Source organism: Biomphalaria glabrata, chromosome 14 (genome assembly GCF_947242115.1).
Source record: "Biomphalaria glabrata chromosome 14, xgBioGlab47.1, whole genome shotgun sequence".
Lineage (NCBI taxonomy): Eukaryota > Metazoa > Mollusca > Gastropoda > Planorbidae > Biomphalaria > Biomphalaria glabrata.
Genome location: NC_074724.1, coordinates 12,369,214 through 12,394,226, shown reverse-complemented (window position 1 = coordinate 12,394,226; position 25,013 = coordinate 12,369,214). Strand labels below are relative to the sequence as shown.

Genomic DNA, 25,013 nt, shown 5'->3' with positions numbered 1-25,013 from the left:
TCAATAACATACAGTAGTTATTTATATTTCAACTTGTGTTTAGATTACTTCTCAACTTTTTGTATGTTGGACGATTTGTTGGGATGGGAAGGTGGCTATGGTATCAATCCCGCTCCACCCCCCTCCAACATAAACTTTCGAGTGGGGGGGGCGGTCCAATTTAATTATTGTAATCACAGCTTCTTAATGGAATCAATTAAATATCTATATAATTTAAACTTATTGATATTTTAACCGATCTTTATATTATGTCGTTCCCCTGTTGGCCGATTGGGTAGGGGTGGGGGGCGAATCCATCTACTGCCCTTCCCATCTAAATCCTTGAATTGGTGTGGGGAGGGCGGTCCTCCTTTGAATTAGAAATTATAGTTTGTGAACAAAATTAGTTGAATTACAATATAATTTATATATGTCGCTAGACTTTTGGTATCCTAGCCGATTCGATGAGATGGGGGGGGGGGGGGCGATTGCTTCTACGGCCCTCCCCAATCCAGCCCTCAGAATGGGGGTGGTGGTCCTATTTTTATGGAGAAATAATAGTTTATAAACAAAATTACTTGAATATCTATATAATATGAGCTACATATTGATGTTTTATCTCATTTGTATATTATGTCGACACACACTCTGTTCTCAAATTTTATCACTAGTAAATATGAAATGAAAAAGAGTTGTACCAGGTGGCAGGGGCGATACATGCAATCGCCTTCTGCCCATCGGACAAACCAATAATTGTTTTCTTTTTATATTTTAGTTAAGAAATTATAAAATAAAAAAAATGTCACTAATAAAATTTATATATGCTATAAATTAAATTTTTATAGCGAAGAATTCGTTAATGCCAATACAATCATTAGCAGAACTTATAAAAAGGAGGGAGGATTAATGTTTTTACTCTACCGCCCTCTCCCCTTTCCAGACGAAAAGATGACGTTTTTAAACAGAAAATTCAAATATGGCGACAAAGTTTATGTAATTGCACACGAATTTATCTTAGTTATTTTAAGAAAGACTTTGTTTTGGAAAATTTAGAATTCATACGAAATTTTTTATTATAAGAGTAACATATGAGATGACTTCTCAACCCAAATATTATTTTCCTAGTCACCGTTTTCTAATCTTTACGGATATTTTCTATTGTATAAAACATTTTGAGGCTATAACTCACAATATATCCTTGAATCTTGTAAATGCAAAAATATAGAGTAGAATCTAATTGGCCCATGTAATTTCTAATCCCACTTCGGAAATTTATTTGTTTAGAGATTAAAATTATAGTTCTATAATAAAGCAAAGTAACAAACATGCATATTGAACATAATGTATCACTTACAAACATTTTTTTTTTCAAATTTTATTTTTATTAGTTTGATATAATTCAAATATCAAAATGTCACATGAATTTTATAAGATGACGTAGAGGCGAATCTACCTCAGTTCGGGTATGGAAATGTAAAGAACATAATAGATCAGACTGGAGAGATGTGCTAAAGCTGGACAGAACTCTCCTTGGGCTGTGGCACCAATGGGATGAATGATGGATATAAATAAAAGAAATTCGAGCTACTTATTTTTTAAAAATTAAAAGAGTGGTACAAATCTCTTACAAATATCGAACTTATGAGGAATTTCAAAAGTTATAAACCTCTACAAGTGTGTTTTCTATGTCCTTACCCTCCTGAGCGTTGGCATGAAAAAAAGGGTTTTGAAGAGTGTCACGTCGTGGTGAATTTCTCCTTTCCTCATTTATTTGTGTTGGGCCTAAAATGAAAGATGACGATATAGGTAGTAGCATCCATCCTACCACATAACATGACTGATACATCTACAATAGAAACGTCTTATCACCGTTCATTCATTTATTCGCTCATAATTTCATAATAATGACTAAATTTCCCGTTTGTAGAAGACGATAAAATACAAACGATGTGACCTCTTCTTTAATAAATAAGGCCCAGGCACTGGCGGATCTGGGGGGGGGGGGCGGCGGATAGGGTGAATGTTAGTAAAGAAACCGCACAATTTGTATACGAATTTATTAGTTATGTCAATAACATACAGTAGTTATTTATATTTCAACTTGTGTTTAGATTACTTCTCCGATTGTTTCACTGTTATTACAAATTTTTTTTTCAAATTTTATTGTTATTAGTTTGATATAATTCAAATATCAAAATGTCACATGAAATTTATAAGTACGTGACAGTTGGTGTGGTGATGTGCCTAGGTCCTTTGTAAAGTTCAGATTACTAACATATAGATAAAACTATGTCTGTCTCTCGAGAAAAAAAAGTATATTTTTGAAAAGGTCTTTATTAAAAAAAATGAAACGCAGTATTCTAATTTAAATATTTATATTTTTGAGACATTCACATCTTGCTTGCTTAATACTTAAACATGCATTGATAATTACAATATAAAAACAACTTTTTTTGTTTCTTGAAAAATAAATTTACCGGTTTCACCCCCCCCCTCCTTTCTTGATTAGTTTGTGAAACGCTCCATCAGACACATGAGGGCTATACATGCAAAAGAATGTAACAGTCTGACATTTTATGTATGGAAGTGTTTCTAAAACTTTAACTGATGACGCCTTAAACGAAAATAAAAAAAAAAATAACGCTATTACCCACCTTAAACAGATTAATGAGCGCTGAATTCTGAGTTATTTCAATTTCATTTAATTTCTTTTTTAATACTTACCTCCGATTGTTTCACTGTTATTATTTCCATGATTTTGAATTCTTGAAATAGGCTGCAACTCTAGGTCTGATATAATAAAAAATGTCTTTTATATATAACATATGTCTATGTATAACAAAGGGTTTATATTTAATGGAAAAAAGCAAGCGGAAAACTCGCGGTACTAATACTACTAAATTTATAATTCACTTATAATGTCTCTACCCGGTCCATAACGATAACGAGAGGGTAGGGACTCGACATTCACAAGCGTATCCCTAAAATGCTTCAGGAAAATGTCATAGCAGTATTGTCAGCATGTACGATGTTATTAAACACGAAATTTCTAATAGGGCAGATACAAAGGTCGCCTGCTTCTGTAGTCTACGGTTAATGCGGGTGCCATGTGGCCAGCACAACGACTAACCGCGTATAATTTCCCCAACTAATGTCAGGTACCCATTAAAGTTAGGTAGACCTAAGGACGTCTTAAACATTCCTAATTCAAATCACAGTCTTGACCAACATTTGAACCTGAGATTAACACACAAACACAAATGTGTTTGAATATGTGTTCCCTTCTCTTCTTTATATAAAAACAGTCTCTAACAACTCGTTGCCTTTTTTAAAACATGGAAAAAAATAAATTTTTATTTAACTGGTTAACAATGAAAGCAAAAAAACAACAACAACACTTTAATTATTTTTAAGAAAAATTTTAGGTATAAATAAATCTTATCTTATCTTATATGATACAGCCGTTACTTCAAAAAAAAAAGATGATTATGTCCTACGCGTCACGCATTTAGTCATGCATATTAACCAATGACTTAAATTCTGCCAGGTCACTGGTTTACCTGGCTAGTTCAGGCAACCCATTTCATGCTCTAATAGCACTAGGGAAGAAGGAGTATTTGTACAAATTGGTCCTCGTATATGGGACGAGGAATGCGCCTTTATCTTTGTGTCGTTCAGAGTATTATATTAAATTTCGTTTTTGTATTTGAAGATTATGGTTCAGTTTTTTATGTATAATTGCTACTTTACTTTTGAGTATTCTGTCCTGAAGGCTTTCTAAATTTAGTGATTTTACTAAAGGAGTTACTCTGGTTAAGTGTAAATATTCGTTTGTAATGAATCTCACTGCTCTATTTTGTGTATGTTCCAGATTCTTAATGCTATCTTGAGTTGAGGGGTCCCAAACGGAGGATGCATATTCTATTATTGGCCTAAACAAGGTTAAAAAACGTTTTAGTTTTATGTTCTTAATTGATTTATTGAAATTTCTTTTAATAAATCCTAATGCTTTGTTTTATATATAAATTATAAATATATATATGTTTATATATGTTTATATATAAAACAACTTAGAAAAAAAGCTATACTATTCTTTTTCTTTTATAACAATCCTCTAGTCAAAATGGGAACACATGCAACATTTCTAATGCACTAGAGTTGACTAGAGAGTATAAACGAAAATGTGTCGCAATAAAATTAAACAAAAAAACAAAAAACTTGTCACAATTGAAGAAGCAAAACTCTATCAAGGGTATAACACAAACAGAGATATTAGAGAGCAAAGATTATTGTCTGTGCCCGTAAATAAATTAAAATCTGCTAAACACTTCTGGAAACCGGATGGAGGATTCACAGCAATCAAGAAAGAGACCAGCTATATGAAGACCTCTTTATAGTGACGAAAATAAAATGGAACAAATCACGTTGGGCAGGTCACCTTCAAAGAATAACAGAGAACAGAAGAGCAAAAAAAAAAAATGGAATCGCCCCAGAGGCAGACCACGAGTACATTGGCTTGATGACGTAGAGGCAAATCTACCTCAGTCCTGGTATGGAAACGTAAAGAACATAATAGATCAGACTGGAGAGATGTGCTAAAGCTGGACAGAACTCTCCTTGGGCTGTGGCACCAATGGGATGAATGATGGATATAAATAAAAGAAATTCGAGCTACTTATTTTTTAAAAATTAAAAGAGTGGTACAAATCTCTTACAAATATCGAACTTATGAGGAATTTCAAAAGTCATAAACCTCTACAAGTGTGTTTTTTTATGTCCTTACCCTCCTGAGCGTTGGCATGAAGAAAAGGGTTTTGAAGAGTGTCACGTCGCAGTGAATTTCTCATTTCCTCATTTATTTGTGTTGGGCCTAAAATAAAAAATGACGATATAAGTAGTAGCATCCATCCTACTACATAACATGACTGATACATCTACAATAGAAACGTCTTTATTCTCACCGTTCATTCATTTATTCGCTCATAATTTCATAATAATGACTAAATTTCCCGTTTGTTGAAGACGATAAAATACAAACGATGTGACCTCTTCTTTAATAAATGAGGCCCAGGCACTGGCGGATCTAGGGGGGGGGGGCGGCTGATAGGGTGAATGTTAGTAAAGAAACCGCACAATTTGTATACGAATTTATTAGTTATGTCAATAACATACAGTAGTTATTTATATTTCAACTTGTGTTTAGATTACTTCTCAACCTTTTGTATGTTGGACGATTTGTTGGGATGGGAAGGTGGCTATGGTATCAATCTTGCTCCACCCCCCTCCAACATAAACTTTCGAGTGGGGGGGGGGCGGTCCAATTTATTTATTGTAATCACAGCTTCTTAATAGAATCAATTGAATATCTATATAATTGAAACTTATTGATATTTTAACCGATCTTTATATTATGTCGTTCCCCTGTTGGCCGATTGGGTAGGGGTGGGGGGCGAATCCATCTACTGCCCTTCCCATCTAAATCCTTGAATTGGTGTGGGGAGGGCGGTCCTCTTTTGAATTAGAAATTATAGTTTGTGAACAAAATTAGTTGAATTACAATATAATTTATATATGTCGCTAGACTTTTGGTATCCTAGCCGATTCGATGAGATTGGGGGGGGGGGCGATTGCTTCTACGTCCCTCCCCAATCCAGCCCTCAGAATGGGGGTGGTGGTCCTTTTTTTATGGAGAAATAATAGTTTATGAACAAAATTACTTGAATATCTATATAATATGAGCTACATATTGATGTTTTATCTCATTTGTATATTATGTCGACACACACTCTGATCTCAAATTTTATCACTAGTAAATATAAAATGAAAAAGAGTTCTACCAGGTGGCAGGGGCGATACATGCAATCGCCTTCTGCAAATCGGTCAAACCAATAATTGTTTTCTTTTTATATTTTAGTTAAGAAATTATAAAATAAAAAAAATGTCACTAATAAAATTTATATATGCTATAAATTAAATTTTTATAGCGAAGAATTCGTTAATGCCAATACAATCATTTGCAGAACTTATAAAAAGGAGGGAGGATTAATGTTTTTACTCTACCGCCCTCTCCCCTTTCCAGACGAAAAGATGACGTTTTTAAACAGAAAATTCAAATATGGCGACAAAGTTTATGTAATTGCACACGAATTTATTTTAGTTATTTTAAGAAAGACTTTGTTTTGGAAAATTTAGAATTCATACGAAATTTTTTATTATAAGAGTAACATATGAGATGACTTCTCAACCCAAATATTATTTTCCTAGTCACCGTTTTCTAACCTTTACTCATACGAATATTTTCTATTGTATAAAACATTTTGAGGCTATAACTCACAATATATCCTTGAATTCTGTAAATGCAAAAATATAGAGTAGAATCTAATTGGCCCATGTAATTTCTAATCCCACTTTGGAAATTTATTTGTTTAGAGATTAAAATTATAGTTCTATAATAAAGCAAAGTAACAAACATGCATATTGAACATAATGTATCACTTACAAATATTTTTTTTTTCAAATTTTATTTTTATTAGTTTGATATAATTCAAATATCAAAATGTCACATGAATTTTATAAGATGACGTAGAGGCGAATCTACCTCAGTCCGGGTATGGAAATGTAAAGAACATAATAGATCAGACTGGAGAGATGTGCTAAAGCTGGACAGAACTCTCCTTGGGCTGTGGCACCAATGGGATGATGATGGATATAAATAAAAGAAATTCGAGCTACTTATTTTTTAAAAATTAAAAGAGTGGTTTAAATCTCTTACAAATATCGAACTTATGAGGAATTTCAAAAGTCATAAACGTCTACAAAATTCTATTGTTAGAGTGTGTTTTTTTATGTCTTTACCCTCCTGAGCGTTGGCATGAAAAAAAGGGTTTTGAAGAGTGTCACGTCGTAGTGAATTTCTCCTTTCTTCATTTATTTGTGTTGGGCCTAAAATGAAAGATGACGATATAGGTAGTAGCATCCATCCTACCACATAACATGACTGATACATCTACAATAGAAACGTCTTTATTCTCACCGTTCATTCATTTATTCGCTCATAATTTCATAATAATGACTAAATTTCCCGTTTGTAGAAGACGATAAAATACAAACGATGTGACCTATTCTTTAATAAATAAGGCCCAGGCACTGGCGGATCTGGGGGGGGGGCGGCGTATAGGGTGAATGTTAGTAAAGAAACCGCACAATTTGTATACGAATTTATTAGTTATGTCAATAACATACAGTAGTTATTTATATTTCAACTTGTGTTTAGATTACTTCTCCGATTGTTTCACTGTTATTACAAATTTTTTTTTTCCAATTTTTATTGTTATTAGTATGATATAATTCAAATATCAAAATGTCACATGTAATTTATAAGTACGTGACAGTTGGTGTGGTGATGTGCCTAGGTCCTTTGTAAAGTTCAGATTACTAACATATAGATAAAACTATGTCTGTCTCTCGAGAAAAAAAAGTATATTTTTGAAAAGGTCCTTATTAAAAAAAAATGAAACGCAGTATTCTACTTTAAATATTTATATTTTTGAGACATTGGCATTTTGCTTGCTTAATACTTAAACATGCATTGATAATTACAATATAAAAACAACTTTTTTTTGTTTCTTGAAAAATAAATTTACCGGTTTCACCCCCCCCTACTTTCTTGTTTAGGTTGTGCAACGCTCCATCAGACACATGAGGGCTATACATGCAAAAGAATGTAACAGTCTGACATTTTATGTATGGAAGTGTTTCTAAAACTTTAACTGATGACGCCTTAAACGAAAATAAAAAAAAAATAACGCTATTACCCACCTTAAACAGATTAATGAGCGCTGAATTCTGAGTTATTTCAATTTCATTTAATTTCTTTTTTAATACTTACCTCCGATTGTTTCACTGTTATTATTTCCATGATTTTGAATTCTTGAAATAGGCTGCAACTCTTGGTCTGATATAATAAAAAATGTCTTTTATATATAACATATGTCTATGTATAACAAAGGGTTTATATTTAATGGAAAAAAGCAAGCGGAAAACTCGCGGTACTAATACTACTAAATTTATAATTCACTTATAATGTCTCTACCCGGTCCATAACGATAACGAGAGGGTAGGGACTCGACATTCACAAGCGTATCCCTAAAATGCTTCAGGAAAATGTCATAGCAATGTTGTCAGCATGTACGATGTTATTAAACACGAAATTTCTAATAGGGCAGATACAAAGGTCGCCTGCTTCTGTAGTCGACGGTTAATGCGGGTGCCATGTGGCCAGCACAACGACTAACCGCGTATAATTTCCCCAACTAATGTCAGGTACCCATTAAAGTTAGGTAGACCTAAGGACGTCTTAAACATTCCTAATTCAAATCACAGTCTTGACCAACATTTGAACCTGAGATTAACACACAAACACAAATGTGTTTGAATATGTGTTCCCTTCTCTTCTTCATATAAAAACAGTCTCTAACAACTCGTTGCCTTTTTTAAAACATGGAAAAAAATAAATTTTTATTTAACTGGTTAACAATGAAAGCAAAAAAACAACAACAACACTTTAATTATTTTTAAGAAAAATTTTAGGTATAAATAAATCTTATCTTATCTTATATGATACAGCCGTTACTTCAAAAAAAAAGATGATTATGTCCTACGCGTCATGCATTTAGTCATGCATATTAACCAATGACTTAAATTCTGCCAGGTCCCTGGTTTTCCTGGCTAGTTCAGGCAACCCATTTCATGCTCTAATAGCACTAGGGAAGAAGGAGTATTTGTACAAATTTGTCCTCGTATATGGGACGAGGAATGCGATTTATCTTTGTGTCGTTCAGAGTATTATATTAAATTTCGTTTTTGTATTTGAAGATTATGGTTCAGTTTTTTATGTATAATTGCTACTTTACTTTTGAGTATTCTGTCCTGAAGGCTTTCTAAATTTAGTGATTTTACTAAAGGAGTTACTCTGGTTAAGTGTAAATATTCGTTTGTAATGAATCTCACTGCTCTATTTTGTGTATGTTCCAGATTCTTAATGCTATCTTGAGTTGAGGGGTCCCAAACGGAGGATGCATATTCTATTATTGGCCTAAACAAGGTTAAAAAACGTTTTAGTTTTATGTTCTTAATTGATTTATTGAAATTTCTTTTAATAAATCCTAATGCTTTGTTTTATATATAAATTATAAATATATATATGTTTATATATGTTTATATATAAAACAACTTAGAAAAAAAGCTATACTATTATTTTTCTTTTATAACAATCCTCTAGTCAAAATGGGAACACATGCAACATTTCTAATGCACTAGAGTTGACTAGAGAGTATAAACGAAAATGTGTCGCAATAAAATTAAACAAAAAAACAAAAAACTTGTTACAATTGAAGAAGCAAAACTCTATCAAGGGTATAACACAAACAGAGATATTAGAGAGCAAAGATTATTGTCTGTGCCCGTAAATAAATTAAAATCTGCTAAACACTTCTGGAAACCGGATGGAGGATTCACAGCAATCAAGAAAGAGACCAGCTATATGAAGACCTCTTTATAGTGACGAAAATAAAATGGAACAAATCACGTTGGGCAGGTCACCTTCAAAGAATAACAGAGAACAGAAGAGCAAAAAAAAAAAATGGAATCGCCCCAGAGGCAGAGAACGAGTACATTGGCTTGATGACGTAGAGGCAAATCTACCTCAGTCCTGGTATGGAAACGTAAAGAACATAATAGATCAGACTGGAGAGATGTGCTAAAGCTGGACAGAACTCTCCTTGGGCTGTGGCACCAATGGGATGAATGATGGATATAAATAAAAGAAATTCGAGCTACTTATTTTTTAAAAATTAAAAGAGTGGTACAAATCTCTTACAAATATCGAACTTATGAGGAATTTCAAAAGTCATAAACCTCTACAAGTGTGTTTTTTTATGTCCTTACCCTCCTGAGCGTTGGCATGAAGAAAAGGGTTTTGAAGAGTGTCACGTCGTGGTGAATTTCTCCTTTCCTCATTTATTTGTGTTGGGCCTAAATTGAAAGATGACGATATAGGTAGTAGCATCCATCCTACCACATAACATGAATGATACATCTACAATAGAAACGTCTTTATTATCACCGTTCATTTATTTATTCGCTCATAATTTCATAATAATGACTAAATTTCCCGTTTGTAGAAGACGATAAAATACAAACGGTGTGATCTTATCTTTAATAAATGAGGCCCAGGCACTGGCGGATCTAGTGGGGGGGCAGCGGATAGGGTGAATGTTAGTAAAGAAACCGCACAATTTGTATACGAATTTATTAGTTATGTCAATAACATACAGTAGTTATTTATATTTCAACTTGTGTTTAGATTACTTCTCAACCTTTTGTATGTTGGACGATTTGTTGGGATGGGAAGGTGGCTATGGTATCAATCCCGCTCCCCCCTCTCCAACATAAACTTTCGAGTGGGGGGGCGGTCCAATTTATTTATTGTAATCACAGCTTCTTAATGGAATCAATCGAATATCTATATAATTATAACTTATTGATATTTTAACCGATCTTTATATTATGTCGTTCCCCTGTTGGCGGATTGGGTGGGGTGGGGGTGGGGCGAATCTATCTACTGCCCTTCCCATCTAAATCCTTGAATTGGTGTGGGGAGGGCGGTCCTTTTTTGAATTAGAAATTATAGTTTGTGAACAAAATTAGTTGAATTACAATATAATTTATATATGTCGCTAGACTTTTGGTATCCTAGCCGATACGATGAGAAAGGGGGGGGGGGGCGATTGCTTCTACAGCCCTCCCCAATCTAGCCCTCAGAATGGGGGTGGTGGTCCTATTTTTATGGAGAAATAATAGTTTATGAACAAAATTACTTGAATATCTATATAATATGAGCTACATATTGATGTTTTATCCCATTTGTATATTATGTCGCACACACACTCTGATCTCAAATTTTATCACTAGTAAATATGAAATGAAAAAGAGTTGTACCAGGTGGCTGGGGCGATACATGCAATCGCCTTCTGCCCATTGGACAAACCAATACTTTTTTCTTTTTATATTTTAGTTAAGAAATTATAAAATAAAAAAATGTCACTAATCAAATTTATATATGCTATAAATTAAATTTTTATAGCGAAGAATTCGTTAATGCCAATACAATCATTAGCAGAACTTATAAAAAGGAGGGAGGATTAATGTTTTTACTCTACCGCCCTCTCCCCTTTCCAGATGAAAAGATGACGTTTTTAAACAGAAAATTCAAATATGGCGACAAAGTTTATGTAATTGCACACGAATTTATCTTAGTTATTTTAAGAAAGACTTTGTTTTGGAAAATTTAGAATTCATACGAAATATTTCATTATAAGAGTAACAATTGAGATGACTTCTCTACCCAAATATTATTTTCCTAGTCACCTTTTTCCAACCTTTACTCATACGGATATTTTCTATTGTATAAAACATTTTGAGGCTATAACTCACAATATATCCTTGAATCATGTAAATGAAAAAATATAGAGTAGAATTTAATTTCTAATCCCACTTCCGAAATTTATTTGTTTAGAGCATGAAATTATAGTTCTATAATAAAGCAAAGTAAAAAACATGCACTTTGAACATAATGTATCACTTACACATTTTTTTTTCAAATATTATTTTACAAATATTTTTTTTCGGCGGCGATCATCAAAGTCTTAATCTAAATATGTATGGTATCAGAAAAATTCGTTTCTGCAGTGAAGAATGCAAAAAAACGCTTTGGCGTCGGGGACTCACTGGGGGAGCTTTTAGCGCTCCACCAGACCACCTAGCTGTTAAAAGAAAGGTCTCAACAAGGCTGTTTTTTTTTTTTTTTATTTTTTTATTTTTCGAATATTTTTTTTTTACGTCGGCGATCCTCAAAGCCTTAATCTAAATATGTGCGGTATCTTATCGGTTTTATTTGCAATATAGCAAGACCCTATAAATTCATATTACATTTTTCAATAGGATGAATAATGAGCTGTAGATGTCAGGAGAATGCAATTCTGCAGTGAAGAATGAAAAAAAAAACAAACGCTTTTGGCTTACAACGCTCCCTCAGACCCCCTAGCTGTCAAGAGAAAGGCCTAAACCTGACTTTTTTTTTGCCGAAGGTTGAGAAACAGTGCTTTTTTTTAAATTGTAATATATATATATATATATATATATATATATATATATATATATATATATATATATATATATATATATATATATATATATATATATATATATTTTATTTATATGCTGGACGCTTGTTTAATGGTTAGGGTTTTGGTTTATTGGGCGTTAGAGTTTGGAAAAAAATCGCCCCCCTCCCCGCTATGGGCCCAGGACAACTAAGCCATATTCAAGATCGAAACAGCAGCGGTTACATTCACCAAAGTTATTTTTTTTAAATTCAATTCTCAACCAACTATCTACCTGACAGCCGACATTTTGATGTCTAAAAAACAACAACAAAAAAAAAAATAACGCTACTGCCCAGCTGAAATAGCTTTAAAAGCGCTGAATTCTCAGTTTTTCTTATTTAAATTCCATTAATTTCTTTCGCAAGTCTTACCTCCGACTGTTTCATCAATGTTAATATTTCCATGATTTTGATTTCTTGGAGAAGGCTGCCACTCTTGCTCTGATGTAATTAAAAAATGTCTTTTACATACACATCATATATATATAGCAGGGCTTGTGCTGAGCACTAAAATATATATATATATATATATATATATATATATATATATATATATATATATATATATATATATATATATGGCTCCTTTTGTCTCGAAAGGCAATACATATAAACGTCTCATTCTCCTTCCCTCTAACAAAGTGTTTTAAAATCAATGAAAAGAGTTTGTAAAAGAAAGCTTCATCTTTTCTTAATACTGTTTGCTTTATGCTGCCTATTGTTAAAAAATCGCGGGACTAAATTTATCGTTTGCTTCCAAATTTTTTACTCGGTAGATAACGAGGAATGGGAACTCTCTAGAATGCATTTTAAGACTAACACTAAGACTAAGACTGCTTTATTAATCCTTACGGAAATTTGTTGTGATTACAAGGACTCTTTTCTCATGTAAAGTCAACATAACAGAAAAATACACATAAATACAACAGACACAACATAAGGAGTACATTCAGTGACTACACACAGGCATCTTGGTGCTTTTCATGTTCCCTGATCAACGAGTGGCGGTGATATAGATTCTAGTCTGACCGAGTAAGGTACGAACGAATTTTTATATCGCTCTGTTCTTGCTTTAATTGACAGAAGTCGCCCACTTCGCGACGACCTGACGTAGTTCTGATGGAGCAGGTGGCCGTTGTCTTCAAAGATTTTATTCGATTTTTTTTCCTTAGACACTTTTGTTCAAAAAAAAGTTCCTTTAAATATGGTAATGTTTTGAGAGTAATGGTGCGAAGCATTGATTAAAGATTATAGATTGATATTGGATTTAAGTTTGTTATGCAATTATTGTTGTAACTTGACATTTTAATATGTGTGTGTGGCTTTTGGTATTGCTAAAAAACAAAATTAGAACAAAAGATATAAAAAAATTTATAAACTTTTTAGCTCACCCTAAAATGCTTAAATTACTTTATGTTATCTACAACAAAAACAAAACAGAACTGGCCAACCATAATGAGCATATCGGGTTCAGAGAGGGGTAAAGGAACTATTATAGTTTGCAATATATATTCATTAGATATTCAAAATCTTTTTTTTTAAATAAAGTTTAATATTGTATAGTAAAATATGCTTATTATAAATTTATATCGAAACTTGCATAGGACGTACAGCATAGAAAAAAACCGCTGCGCCAAAACGTGCTTTGTTTCTGTGTTATTCTTCTTTTTAACAAACGTTTCACTTTTTTTATATTGAGTGTCCAACGCAAAACGTTTACCATTACAGTGTTTATTGCATCTGTAAATCCCATTAATGCTCAAGATTCTATATAATGTTTCAACTGTTACTTTTCTATACTTCTTCAATAGATGATACAATTTAACATCGTTTATTGGCTACATGATTTTATATAGTACTGACGAAGATTAAATGTAACTAAAAACGTATTTAAAAGCTAGTTTTTAATTAGTATAATATCATAATTAACATATGCAAATAAATAGATGTATGTCTTATATTAGTTCGTGTGCATTAGCGTCTCTATACTGCATTCATAGATTTGACCAAAGCAATTGATAAAGTCAGTCGAAAAGGTCTTTGGCAAATCGTGTCCAAATTTGGCTGTCCGGATCAATACATAACAATGGTGTGCCAACTTCATGATTACATGTAAGCAAAAATACAAGACAACGGAGACTACTATACGCCCTTTTCTGTCTTAAATGTAGTGAGACAGGGCTGTGTGCTGACTCCAACACTATCCAGTTTCATGTTCACCGCCATGCTGAAAGATGTCTTTCCCTGAGAGAACGTTAGAATTAAATATGATTTTCTACTGACGCGTCTATTCAATGTTACAAAATACTCTAAGGCGAAGATTAAAGTAAAATTTCACTGCATCAGAGACCGGCTATTTGCAAATTAATAGGCCCTAAATGCCTCAAATGAATAAAACTTTCAAAATAGCTTGACACTCTTTACCAACGCCTGCAAAAATTGCACTAAACCTCCTCCTAATTAATCAGTCTCGGAATGACACATTCTGGCCAAAATGTAGCCAATGCTAAAAATTTGTCTATTTGGTAATTACCATATCAGCAAATGCAAACATTGTTGACGAGTTAGACTTTAGTCTTGTACGTGTCATTGCTGCTTTTGGCAGACTTCAAGAGCAAGGCTTACAACGGAGAGGAATCAGCGTATCCATAAAAAAATGCTGTAGTCCTCCTTTCACTCTTATGTGCTTAGAGTCTGGACCTTATATTCTTACCATATCAAAAAGGATTTTTAGCGCAGCCACCCAGAAGGTTTTAATTTACATGATAGTAGGAGTTAATAAGAGGCATTGTAATAGAGGTTTTCTAATAAAAAATGTTACTTAGATTACCTAGATCTTTGTCCATACCACTCCTTTTAAATGTTGGAGGATATGACACAAAAAAAGGAACAGGAGATAGTCGAACTAGATTAAATAAAAAAAAATTCTGTAGTTAGCTAACGTAAATCTAAATAATTAATTAAATGATTTTAAATTTTGTACACTTACTATTTCTCTTTATTTCCTAAGCAGTTTTTTTTTTCACACAATAGTTTGGGCAAAATGGTTGTACAGGCGCCGCCCTTTTGTAACGGAACATTTCGGATCTGAACATTTTGATCTGAACATTTTGGATCTAAACATTTTGATCTGAACATTTTGATCTGAACCTTTTGGAAATGAACATTTTGGATCTAAACATTTTGGTTCTAAACATTTTGATATTAACATTTTGGATCTGAACATTTTGGATCTGAACATTTTGATCTGAACATTTTGGAAATGAACATTTTGGATCTGAACATTTTGATCTGAACATTTTGATCTAAACATTTTGGATCTGAACATTTTGGATCTGAACATTTTTTGATCTGAACAATTTGGGGAGGATTATCATAATGTTGTCTGTTATCATCTGAAAAAATCATTTTTGTATCATTTAGTAGACAGTAAGTAATATTTTTTTTTAAATCAACAAATGCAAGATTACTTAGAAATAGTTTGTTTTCACACAAACCTAGAGTTGAGTCCGCCCAAGCAATGTAAACAAAGTAGTAAAATTGCCTTTCTAGAGGCCCCTGAAAGGGGAAAAGACGCTATTAATTTTGTGTGGCCTGTCTGTCTGTCTGTCCGTCCGTCTGTCTGTCATTCCGTCTGTCTGTCCCTCCGTCCGTCTCGTTTAGATCTCAGAAACTAGAAGAGACAATGAAAATCAGACATCATGATATTTTAGATCATTCACTGTTCTGATGAAATGATCTCATCCAATCTAATTTTTAAAATTATATATGCAAGCTGATTTTTTAATTGTGGTCCTTGCCAAACTGGCGTGTATTGTCACTAGTCACGGTTGACCTCTCGTACTGTGCTGGAGTGGGATGATTTGCGTAGTCTAAAAACACACACAGCCTATGACCATCTGTTTAACCACCAGGTTTATAACAATATATATACTTTATATACTATAAAGTAGAAAGTAAGGCGTATGCATGTATGTCTGTATGTATTTATGTATGTTAGGAATAGAAATAAAAACCGCTTGACCAATCTTGATAAAACTTGGCAAAAATTTTCCTTAGGGTCTTACTTAGACCGTAGTGTATGTGTTGTAGCATTAAAACTAACTTAAGACCCTCAAAAAAAAGTTGACCGACTCTATTAAAGCTGTAGTATTATAAGGATCTAGGCTTTGTTTACAATGTTGACATGAAAAAAGATCGAAAGGATTTAGATCTAGATCTAATTTTAAGAACTACACTTTGCACATATAGTTTTTTTACTTTGACACATGAAAATACAAAATATAGTCTATTGATTACATCATTTAATAAAATTAACATTCTAATTTGTGTTTCAAAAGCATTTTTACATAAATTCGTTCCATATATCTGCGAATTCAAAACATCCTGACTTACTTATAATACCATATATTTAACAAAACGGGTAAAACTGTTTAAATTGTACTTTATATCCTATTCTACTATCGCTCCTTTCGTTTTTAATAGATATGAATATATCGGCTTCGGGTAAACCCATTTTCGCACAACTAATTTTATTTTATAGCGAAAGAGAAAAACTTAAAAGGATCATTAGCCAAGTTTAACATACATCTAAATCCAATCCACTAGATTATTAAACACAAACTCAGACCCGCAGGCCGCGGGTAATGTCAGGCTAGTATATATATATATATATATATAGCTATATCAGTATTTCCCTTTTTTTCATTAACAGAACACTATGCACAATCTGAGTGTATAGGGAAACACTGCTTTCTATTTTAAGGGAGGTTTATTCACGTGTTGGCCTATTATATTAAAAAAAAAAAAAACTACTCACGCTTTGCGGAATACTGGGTTTTAACGGAACTAATTTTTTTGAAAACCTAATTATAGCTACTAATAAGTAAACAATTTTCCTAGTTTTTCATACGATATTGTTTTATTTCGATATAGTTGTTCTAGAAATAAATTATATGTGTTTATTCAAAATTATCATCACAATTTCAGAAACATAGTACAGAGATAATTTTCATTATCTTTTTAAAAAAATTTTTTTTCAGATTTATGTAGCTATTGTTTGTTTTTGCTTTATTGCTCAAATCATGGCCTTACCCCCATTGGCATGGAAAGATTGCCTCTCGTTACTTGAAGAAATACTTTGTGAATCCAAGCTAGCTTCTAATCCATCTGGTGTTCTGGATGAGGCTAAAACAAGAACGAAGAAAAAAAAGAGATTATGCTACATACGCTGTACTGATTTTTTAAATATAATAGATGTACTGTATTTCATTTTTTATTGTATGTAATATCCTGTTGTCATAATGCATTGATAAAATTTATATCTAAGAAAATGGAAACAACAGAAGTAGTTCCATTAAAAGTGAAGATAACGAAACATATGATAACGATATTAAAAATCAACATTCTAAATAAATACATAGGAGATTTAGGGATACAAGAAATAAGCTAACATAAAACCAAATAAAATATCCAGAATTGATGGTATTCCAGATTGATAGCTCAAAAAAATAAGCTACGAGCTAGCACAGCTGTTAAAAATATTTTTTCAGTTATCACATAATCAGGTACCGTGTCACTGGAAGAGGCTGATGTCACACCACTATTTAAAAAGGATAAAAATCTGATCCGGATAAGATTATTTGCAGACAATTACAATATTTAAAAAAACTGTAAAAACAACACAATATACTGAAATTTTACAAAAAAGAAATCGAAATAGAAACATGTTTTTCTAACCCCCAAAAATGCAAGGCATTGCGAGTAAAAAAATTAAAACAAGTAATAACTACTGATTTTTTTTTATTGGTAGCCAGTTACAGAGAATAGAAATATAAATTCAAAATATCTATGAGTATTATTAAATGAAAAGTTATCATATCGTCTCCAAATCAAACAAAACCTTAGGGTTTATTAAAAGACATTTTTACTAATGAAACAGTAATATAAAACTAAAATGCTTTTTAACCTAGTGTGCATCCTTTGTTTTGGATTCCTCAACCCAAGAATAAACATAAATAAACAAGATTACAAAGATATCACAGAAACTCAAGAGTCGGCTCCCATCGAATTCCCCAATGGACTTGGAATATTCAAGCCATAGTGTTGTTTTCATCGTTGAAAGTAATAAAAAACATAAAAACTCATTGGGTACTAAAATAATAATAATACTAATGAAATTAAATTTTTTTTTTTTTAATTTTTAAGTTTAAATCTTTCAAAATGAATTTTTTATCAAACATAAGTACTTTTTAAATTACAAGTTGATGTTTTTAAATATTTTAGTAACGTTCTCCTTACAGAACTAGTGATCAATGTAAAGAACATCTGTTTCTGTGGCCAACTGTTAACGAGGGTGTCATGTGGCCAGCATAACGACCAACCACAGTTACTTTTCCCAACAAATGTAAGAAACCCAATAGAGCTGCGTGGATTCAGAGGCGTTCTGAAGATTCCCAATGTGAAAATCACAGTCTTTACAGGGATTTAAACCTAGGACCCTTAGATCGAAAGCCAGTCGCTTTACCACTCAACCACCACGCCTCAATATATTTATTTAGCGTACACGTATAGTTAAAAAAATATTATAAACTTTATCCATATATTCTAAATCAATAAAAATTTTACAAGTAATAAAGATTAACTAAAAAGGATTGATTCTCTAAAAAATTAGATAAATTGGCAACACCAAAAAAAATATATTTGACCTACTTTAGGTAGTCAGCTAGAAATTAATGGTGTTATACAATTGAAGAGTTTTCCCCTCGCAAAAAAAAATAATATATCCCCTTTCATTTGTCATACAAATTATATTTACATCTAGAACTAGATCTCTCTATATCTAGCTAGAAATAGAACTAGAATTAGATCTAGAACTTGATTTAGAACTAGATCTAGATCTAGACCTACAATGTTAGTTAAGCTAGAAGACCAAAACCAAACATTATTGTTAAATAAATAAATAAACAACTTGAAATTAATAGTTGGTAAAGTTTCGTATTTAAGAGTTTAGGCTTAAACATCAGTCAAACAAGACTAAGATACTTGTCCAAAACACAAACACTGCACCTCAAGTAAACATTAATGGCCAACCACTAGAAATTGTTGAACACTTTTGTTATCTTGGCTCCATCATATCCAACAACACTCTACTGGATAAAGACATAAACAACAGGATAGCCAAGGCAAGGGCCACCATGTCACGGTTGCAGAAATGAGTCTGGGACAACATATTGCTGACTAACAGTACTAAAGCCCTAGTCTACTGGACCTGCGTGTTGAGCACCTTGCTGTACGGAAGTGAAACATGGTCAACCTACTCATGGCAGGAAAAAAAGCTGAATGTCTTCCATCTCCGATGCCTAATGCGGATCTTTAAAATAAGGTGTCAAGATAAGATAACCAATGATGAGGTGCTACGAAGAGCAGGGTGCCAGAACATCCGCTCTGTTATCAGCAGCAGACGCCTTGGCTGGCTTGGCCACGTTGGTAGAATGTCAGTAGGTCGAGTTCCACAGGACATCCTGTATGACGATTTAATAAAAGGCAGGAAAGCCGCTGGTCGCCCACTTTTACGTTATACGGATGTATGCAAACGCAACTTAAAGGTCTTCGAAATCGACACTAGCAGCTGGGAAGAGGTGGCACTGGAAAGATTCACTTGGAAATTGAACATAAAGTAAGGGTCATACACAACAGAAGCAGAATCAAGGGTGAAAATGCAACGGCGCCTGGTGATTACATATGCCCATCATGCGATCGCAAGTGTGTATCAAGGACTGGCCTCTTTAGTCACACAAGAAGTTGCAAAGGGAAAAGATCGTATCTCGAGACGTAAGATGCCACAGAAGAGTTTAGAACTTAGGTAATTTAAAATATAGAATGTTGATAACTTTTTATTGTTTTCTATTTTCTTACCTTCAGTTGTAGGTCTGTAGCTATTCGTTTCAGTTTCTTGTCTTTGAGACAATGTCTTTGAAGTTAGACCTTGTACATCTATAGTAAATATGTTGAATATGCTTCTCTTTTGTCAAATGTTTTATTAAAAAAATAAATTTTTAATTGCATGTGACTTTATATAGGTTAGTAGGAATGAATGAGAAGTTGGCGTTATATTTGTAATAGTGAGATTGTCATGTTGTGTTATTTATATATATAATCTTCTACTTCGCCCAACCATCCCATTTAGACAACTGTGTCTATCAGGATGTGTTCACCCGTCAATTAATAGCGGCGCCGCTACGCCGCGGTTCGGCTCGTATAAGTAATTAGGGCTAGTCCAGGGGTTATGTTTACGATGTTACAATTTATTTTCGTTTGTGTCATGTGTGTGAATGTGTGTGTGTTGGACGACTTTAAAAAAATTTTCATGGCAGAAACAACTATTGTTCTTTACTTAAAAAAAGATTTTTGAACACATATACACATACAAAACATAGATATTGTTACGATCTTCTCTAATAGGCCTTCTGAAAACTCTGCTCAGTATAATATGTACAAGTAATGTGGTAGTTTAACAGTAAAAATAAAATTCCTTGCGATCAATATAGCAGATTATGATGAAATAGACGGAGAAGTATATCATGCGGCTAGCACAACGAATAACCGCCTTTACGTTACCTAACTTAATTCAGGTAACCATTAAAGATGGTTGGACCCAGAGCGCATTAAAAAATTCCAAAATTCAAAATCCCAGTCTTTACCGAGATTCAAACCCAGGTTCAAAAGTCTAGCGCTTAACCACTCAGCCACAGTTTCCGGAAGTTTAATATCAAAACAAGCAAAATACAAAAACTACTGTAAAAATAAAAACAAGCTTATATTAAGTGCATCAAATAGTTTGGATCAGTCATGCATTAAATTTGTAATAGGTCTAGACTACTAGTGCCTAAAGTACGACCCGCGAGCTAAAACTGACCTGCGACTTGGTTTCATCCTGCCTGTGGAAACGTCGGCAAAAAGTTGAAAATCCTTTTTTTTCCCCCTTCAAAAGAGTTAAAAATGTATCTTTATCTTCCTTAGGGCCCTCAATTTTTCTCTGATGGATCGGTACCATGACCTTTAACGAGTGTGAGTTTATGAGTTTATAAAATGGAACTCTGGTTATAGAATCCACCAGGAAAAATGAACATGATAATAAGCCAACTATTTGTTTAGTAAAGAAAGTCTGACTGTTTCGAAAACAACATATACAGCGGCATTATTAAACAAATATGAAGGCCTTCTTGGTTTAAGCCGCGTATAAAAGATTGGTTAAGGTTGGTTTGAGTATCGTTGAGAATATTTACCAAAAGGAGACGATAAAATAAGTTGGTGGTAAAGGTAACTTTAATGTTGCTTAAAATGTACAGAAATGAAGGCACTTTAGACGCGTAAAAAATGATAGACTTTAAATATACCCTTAATTAATGAAAGTAATAGATCCAATAGTTTCAAATATTTTCATATGAATTTTTTTTTCATTTTTTGTACCTTTTTGTTGATGTGGCCCGCTACACGCGTTGCTGCACATAGCCGTACTTCCTTTACTTAACTCTCCTTCTCTCTGTCTACTCCTAGACTCACATTGTACCATACGAACTTTACTGTCTTTTTGTCCTGCACTGCGTCCTGAACTGCCTCTGTTACACACACTCTCTCTTTGTTATCCGAAGACTTTTGATCACATGATCGATCACAACATACTACATGTAGCGTTCATACCATACCGTCCATTAACAAAGTTGACTGCCAAGCAGCACGCAAAACTGTATTACCTTACACTGCCATAGGACAATCCTAAGCTTGACTGAAAACGGAGGAGGGTTGGTCGTAGGGCTAGCTATCCTATCATGTAAAAAAACTACTAGTTACAGAAACTCAAAACAGCAAAATAAAACAGAAGTCACAGACCTGGGAGAGGATAGACCTTCAGCTGAAAGGTTTTTGACGCATATCGGTGAAAGCCAGAGTCATCTGGAAGCCGAGAGGCCGAAGACCATCATCTCTACTAGGACCACCACCACCATCGGTACATGGAACATCCGGACCATTATTTACCAGAAAGGCGCAACATTTTTCAGCATTTGAATTCTAGATATATCACCATTGGTCAGTTTTAAATTTTATTACAGTACCTCGATTGAACATGTATCTTCGTGCTAACTTCTAGGTGGGAAAAATTTCTGGGTGGAACGGAGAAAACATATTAGGATAGACGAACTAACAAAGATTCGTGATTAGTTCATTTTAAAATTAATATATATTTTCCATCTTTATTAGGCTTCTAGTTTGTCTTAACAAATCTATTGGTTTTATGTCAATACCGTCATTCTATGGAATGTGAATAAGCCTCTTCTTATTTGATTTTTTTAAATTAGAAATATTCCGAATGTTAATTCTTTTACATATTTTAAGCATTATTTATTAAGAATTTAATTTTTTTCGTGAGTGAAAAATATATCCACCAAAATATAATACTGCCGACACACTCGTTCTTTAAAACATCATTAATTTGAAACTTTAAAAAAAAAGCTTACCTTTCTTCCTTCCTCCTCTTTTCTTTGGAAGAACGGGTGGTGGTGGAAGAATAGCTAGAACAAAAGCATGTGTAATTAGGTATTAGCTGTCAGGAATCTATGTATCTATCTATGTATCTATGTATCTATGTATCTATGTATCTATGTATCTATCTATCTATCTATCTATGTATCTATCTATCTATCTATCTATCTATGTATATATATATAGTTTTATATATATATATATATATATATATATATATATATATATATATATATATATATATATATATATATATATCTGTATCTATATCTATATCTATATCTATCTATATCTATATCTATATCTATATCTATCTATCTATCTATCTATCTATCTATCTATCTATCTATATATATATATATTTATATATATATATATATATAGCCTGACATTACCCGCGGCCTGCGGGTCTAAGTTTGTGTTTACTAATCTAGTGGATTGGATTTAGATGTATGTTAAACTTAGCTAATGATCCTTTCAAGTTTTTTCTCTTTCGCTACGAAAATAAATTAGTTTTGCGAAAATGGGTTTACCCGAGGCCGATACATTCATATCTATTACAAATGTAAGAGCGATAGCTTTGTTAAATAAATGGGATTATAAAGTGAATTAAATGAAATAATTTATAGTAAGCGATTTATAAATGAATATAGATCTAGGCATATCTCAACTCGGCTTCGCAGCTTTCGTAAACGAATGTAGCCTTAGAAAACCAAATTTGAATGTTTATTTGATCAAAATATGAAATGAATGGACTATAATTAGTATGTTCATGTGTTAAAGTATAAAACTATCTGTGCTAAGAGAAGTTTTATCATCTTAGAGTTGAATTAGAGTTTTAGATCTAGGGATGGGATTATAAAGTAAACAATTAAACTTATTAGAAAAAGACATTAACCAACCAGTCGATGACCTCTGGAATTTCATTAAAAACCATCTTAAAAGCATTATAGAAAATCAAATACCAACTAAATACACATCAAACAAAATAAATAAATGCTGGTTTAATAATAGACTAAAGAAGCTTTGTAAACAGAAGGAAAACCTATATAGAAAATTTAAAGAAACTAATGCAGAAAGAGTTTACAAAAAGTATATAAAAATTAAACACTTAACCCAAAAAGTAAGCAGACAGCTGCAGAGTGAATACATAAACAATGTAATATCTAAAGACAACAACAAAAACCTATGGTCATACATTAAGTCTAAGAAAATGGAAACAACAGGCGTAGCGCCATTAAAAGATGAACATAACATAATACATAATGATAATGAAACTAAAGCAAACATTCTAAACAAATACTTTGCATCAGCATTCTCAGCCCCAGGAGACAAAGACATATTACTGAATTTGAACCAAGTAGACAACATAGAAGATATAGTAGTACAAGAAAATGGAATTCAAAAACTATTAGCCAACACCAAACCAAATAAAGCTTCTGGACCTGATGGTATTCCAGCTAGATTACTCAAAGAACTAAGTAATGAGCTAGCCCCAGTGTTCAAAATACTCTTTCAGGCTTCGCTTAACCAGGGCAGAGTACCAAAGGACTGGAAAGAAGCTAATGTCACCCCCCTATTTAAAAAAGGAGAAAAATCTGACCCAGGAAACTACAGACCAGTATCACTTACCAGCATCACATGTAAAATCCTAGAACACATAATATGTAGCAACATCATAAACCACTTAGACAAACATAATGTCCTCTCACCATACCAACATGGCTTTAGGAAATATAGATCATGTGAAACACAACTAATAGGACTAATTGATGATTTTTCAAAAGGTTTAGATAATAGTGAACAAATAGATGCTATCTTACTAGATTTTTCTAAGGCTTTTGACAAAGTTCACCACCATAGTTTGCTTAAAAAATTAAAATATTTCGGCATTAATGGTCCACTGCATCAGTGGATTAAAGACTTTCTGATAGGGAGAGAACAAACTGTAATAATAAATGGCTCTAAATCAACACCGATAACAGTAAACTCAGGTGTACCTCAAGGAACAGTCTTGGGTCCACTACTATTTTTAATTTACATAAATGATTTACCAAATTGCATTACTTCAGGAACAAAAGTCAGATTATTCGCAGACGATTGCATAATATATAGAACAATAAAAACAACACAAGACACAGATATTTTACAAAGAGAATTAGATGAATTACAGAAATGGGAATCAAATTGGAGCATGTCTTTCCACCCAGAAAAATGTCAGTTGTTAAGAGTAACAAAAAAACTAAAACAAATTAATTCCACTTATCTT

At 32.9% G+C, this 25,013-nt stretch overlaps 1 protein-coding gene across 29 annotated transcripts in view; it reads right to left on the bottom strand.

Moving 5' to 3' along the window:
* LOC106074315 (uncharacterized) overlaps positions 1 to 25,013 on the bottom strand; it is a 135,875-nt gene that overhangs the window by 42,777 nt on the left and 68,085 nt on the right. For 20 of the 29 annotated variants that reach the window (XR_008774599.1, XR_008774600.1, XM_056009558.1 and 17 more), the window contains 10 exons: positions 22,720 to 22,773; positions 20,120 to 20,197; positions 17,297 to 17,389; positions 12,575 to 12,643; positions 9,925 to 10,011; positions 7,868 to 7,933; positions 6,835 to 6,921; positions 4,763 to 4,849; positions 2,704 to 2,769; positions 1,675 to 1,761 (listed from right to left, as the gene is read on the bottom strand). Coding sequence is in view for 27 of the 29 variants with exons in the window: in XM_056009558.1 (XP_055865533.1) it covers positions 1,675 to 1,761; positions 2,704 to 2,769; positions 4,763 to 4,849; positions 6,835 to 6,921; positions 7,868 to 7,933; positions 9,925 to 10,011; positions 12,575 to 12,643; positions 17,297 to 17,389; positions 20,120 to 20,197; positions 22,720 to 22,773 (774 nt within the window). In the remaining 2 variants the exon portion in view is untranslated. The remainder of the gene's footprint in view (positions 1 to 1,674; positions 1,762 to 2,703; positions 2,770 to 4,762; positions 4,850 to 6,834; positions 6,922 to 7,867; positions 7,934 to 9,924; positions 10,012 to 12,574; positions 12,644 to 17,296; positions 17,390 to 20,119; positions 20,198 to 22,719; positions 22,774 to 25,013) is intronic. The other 9 variants (XM_056009580.1, XM_056009585.1, XM_056009560.1 and 6 more) reach the window with 8 other exon arrangements.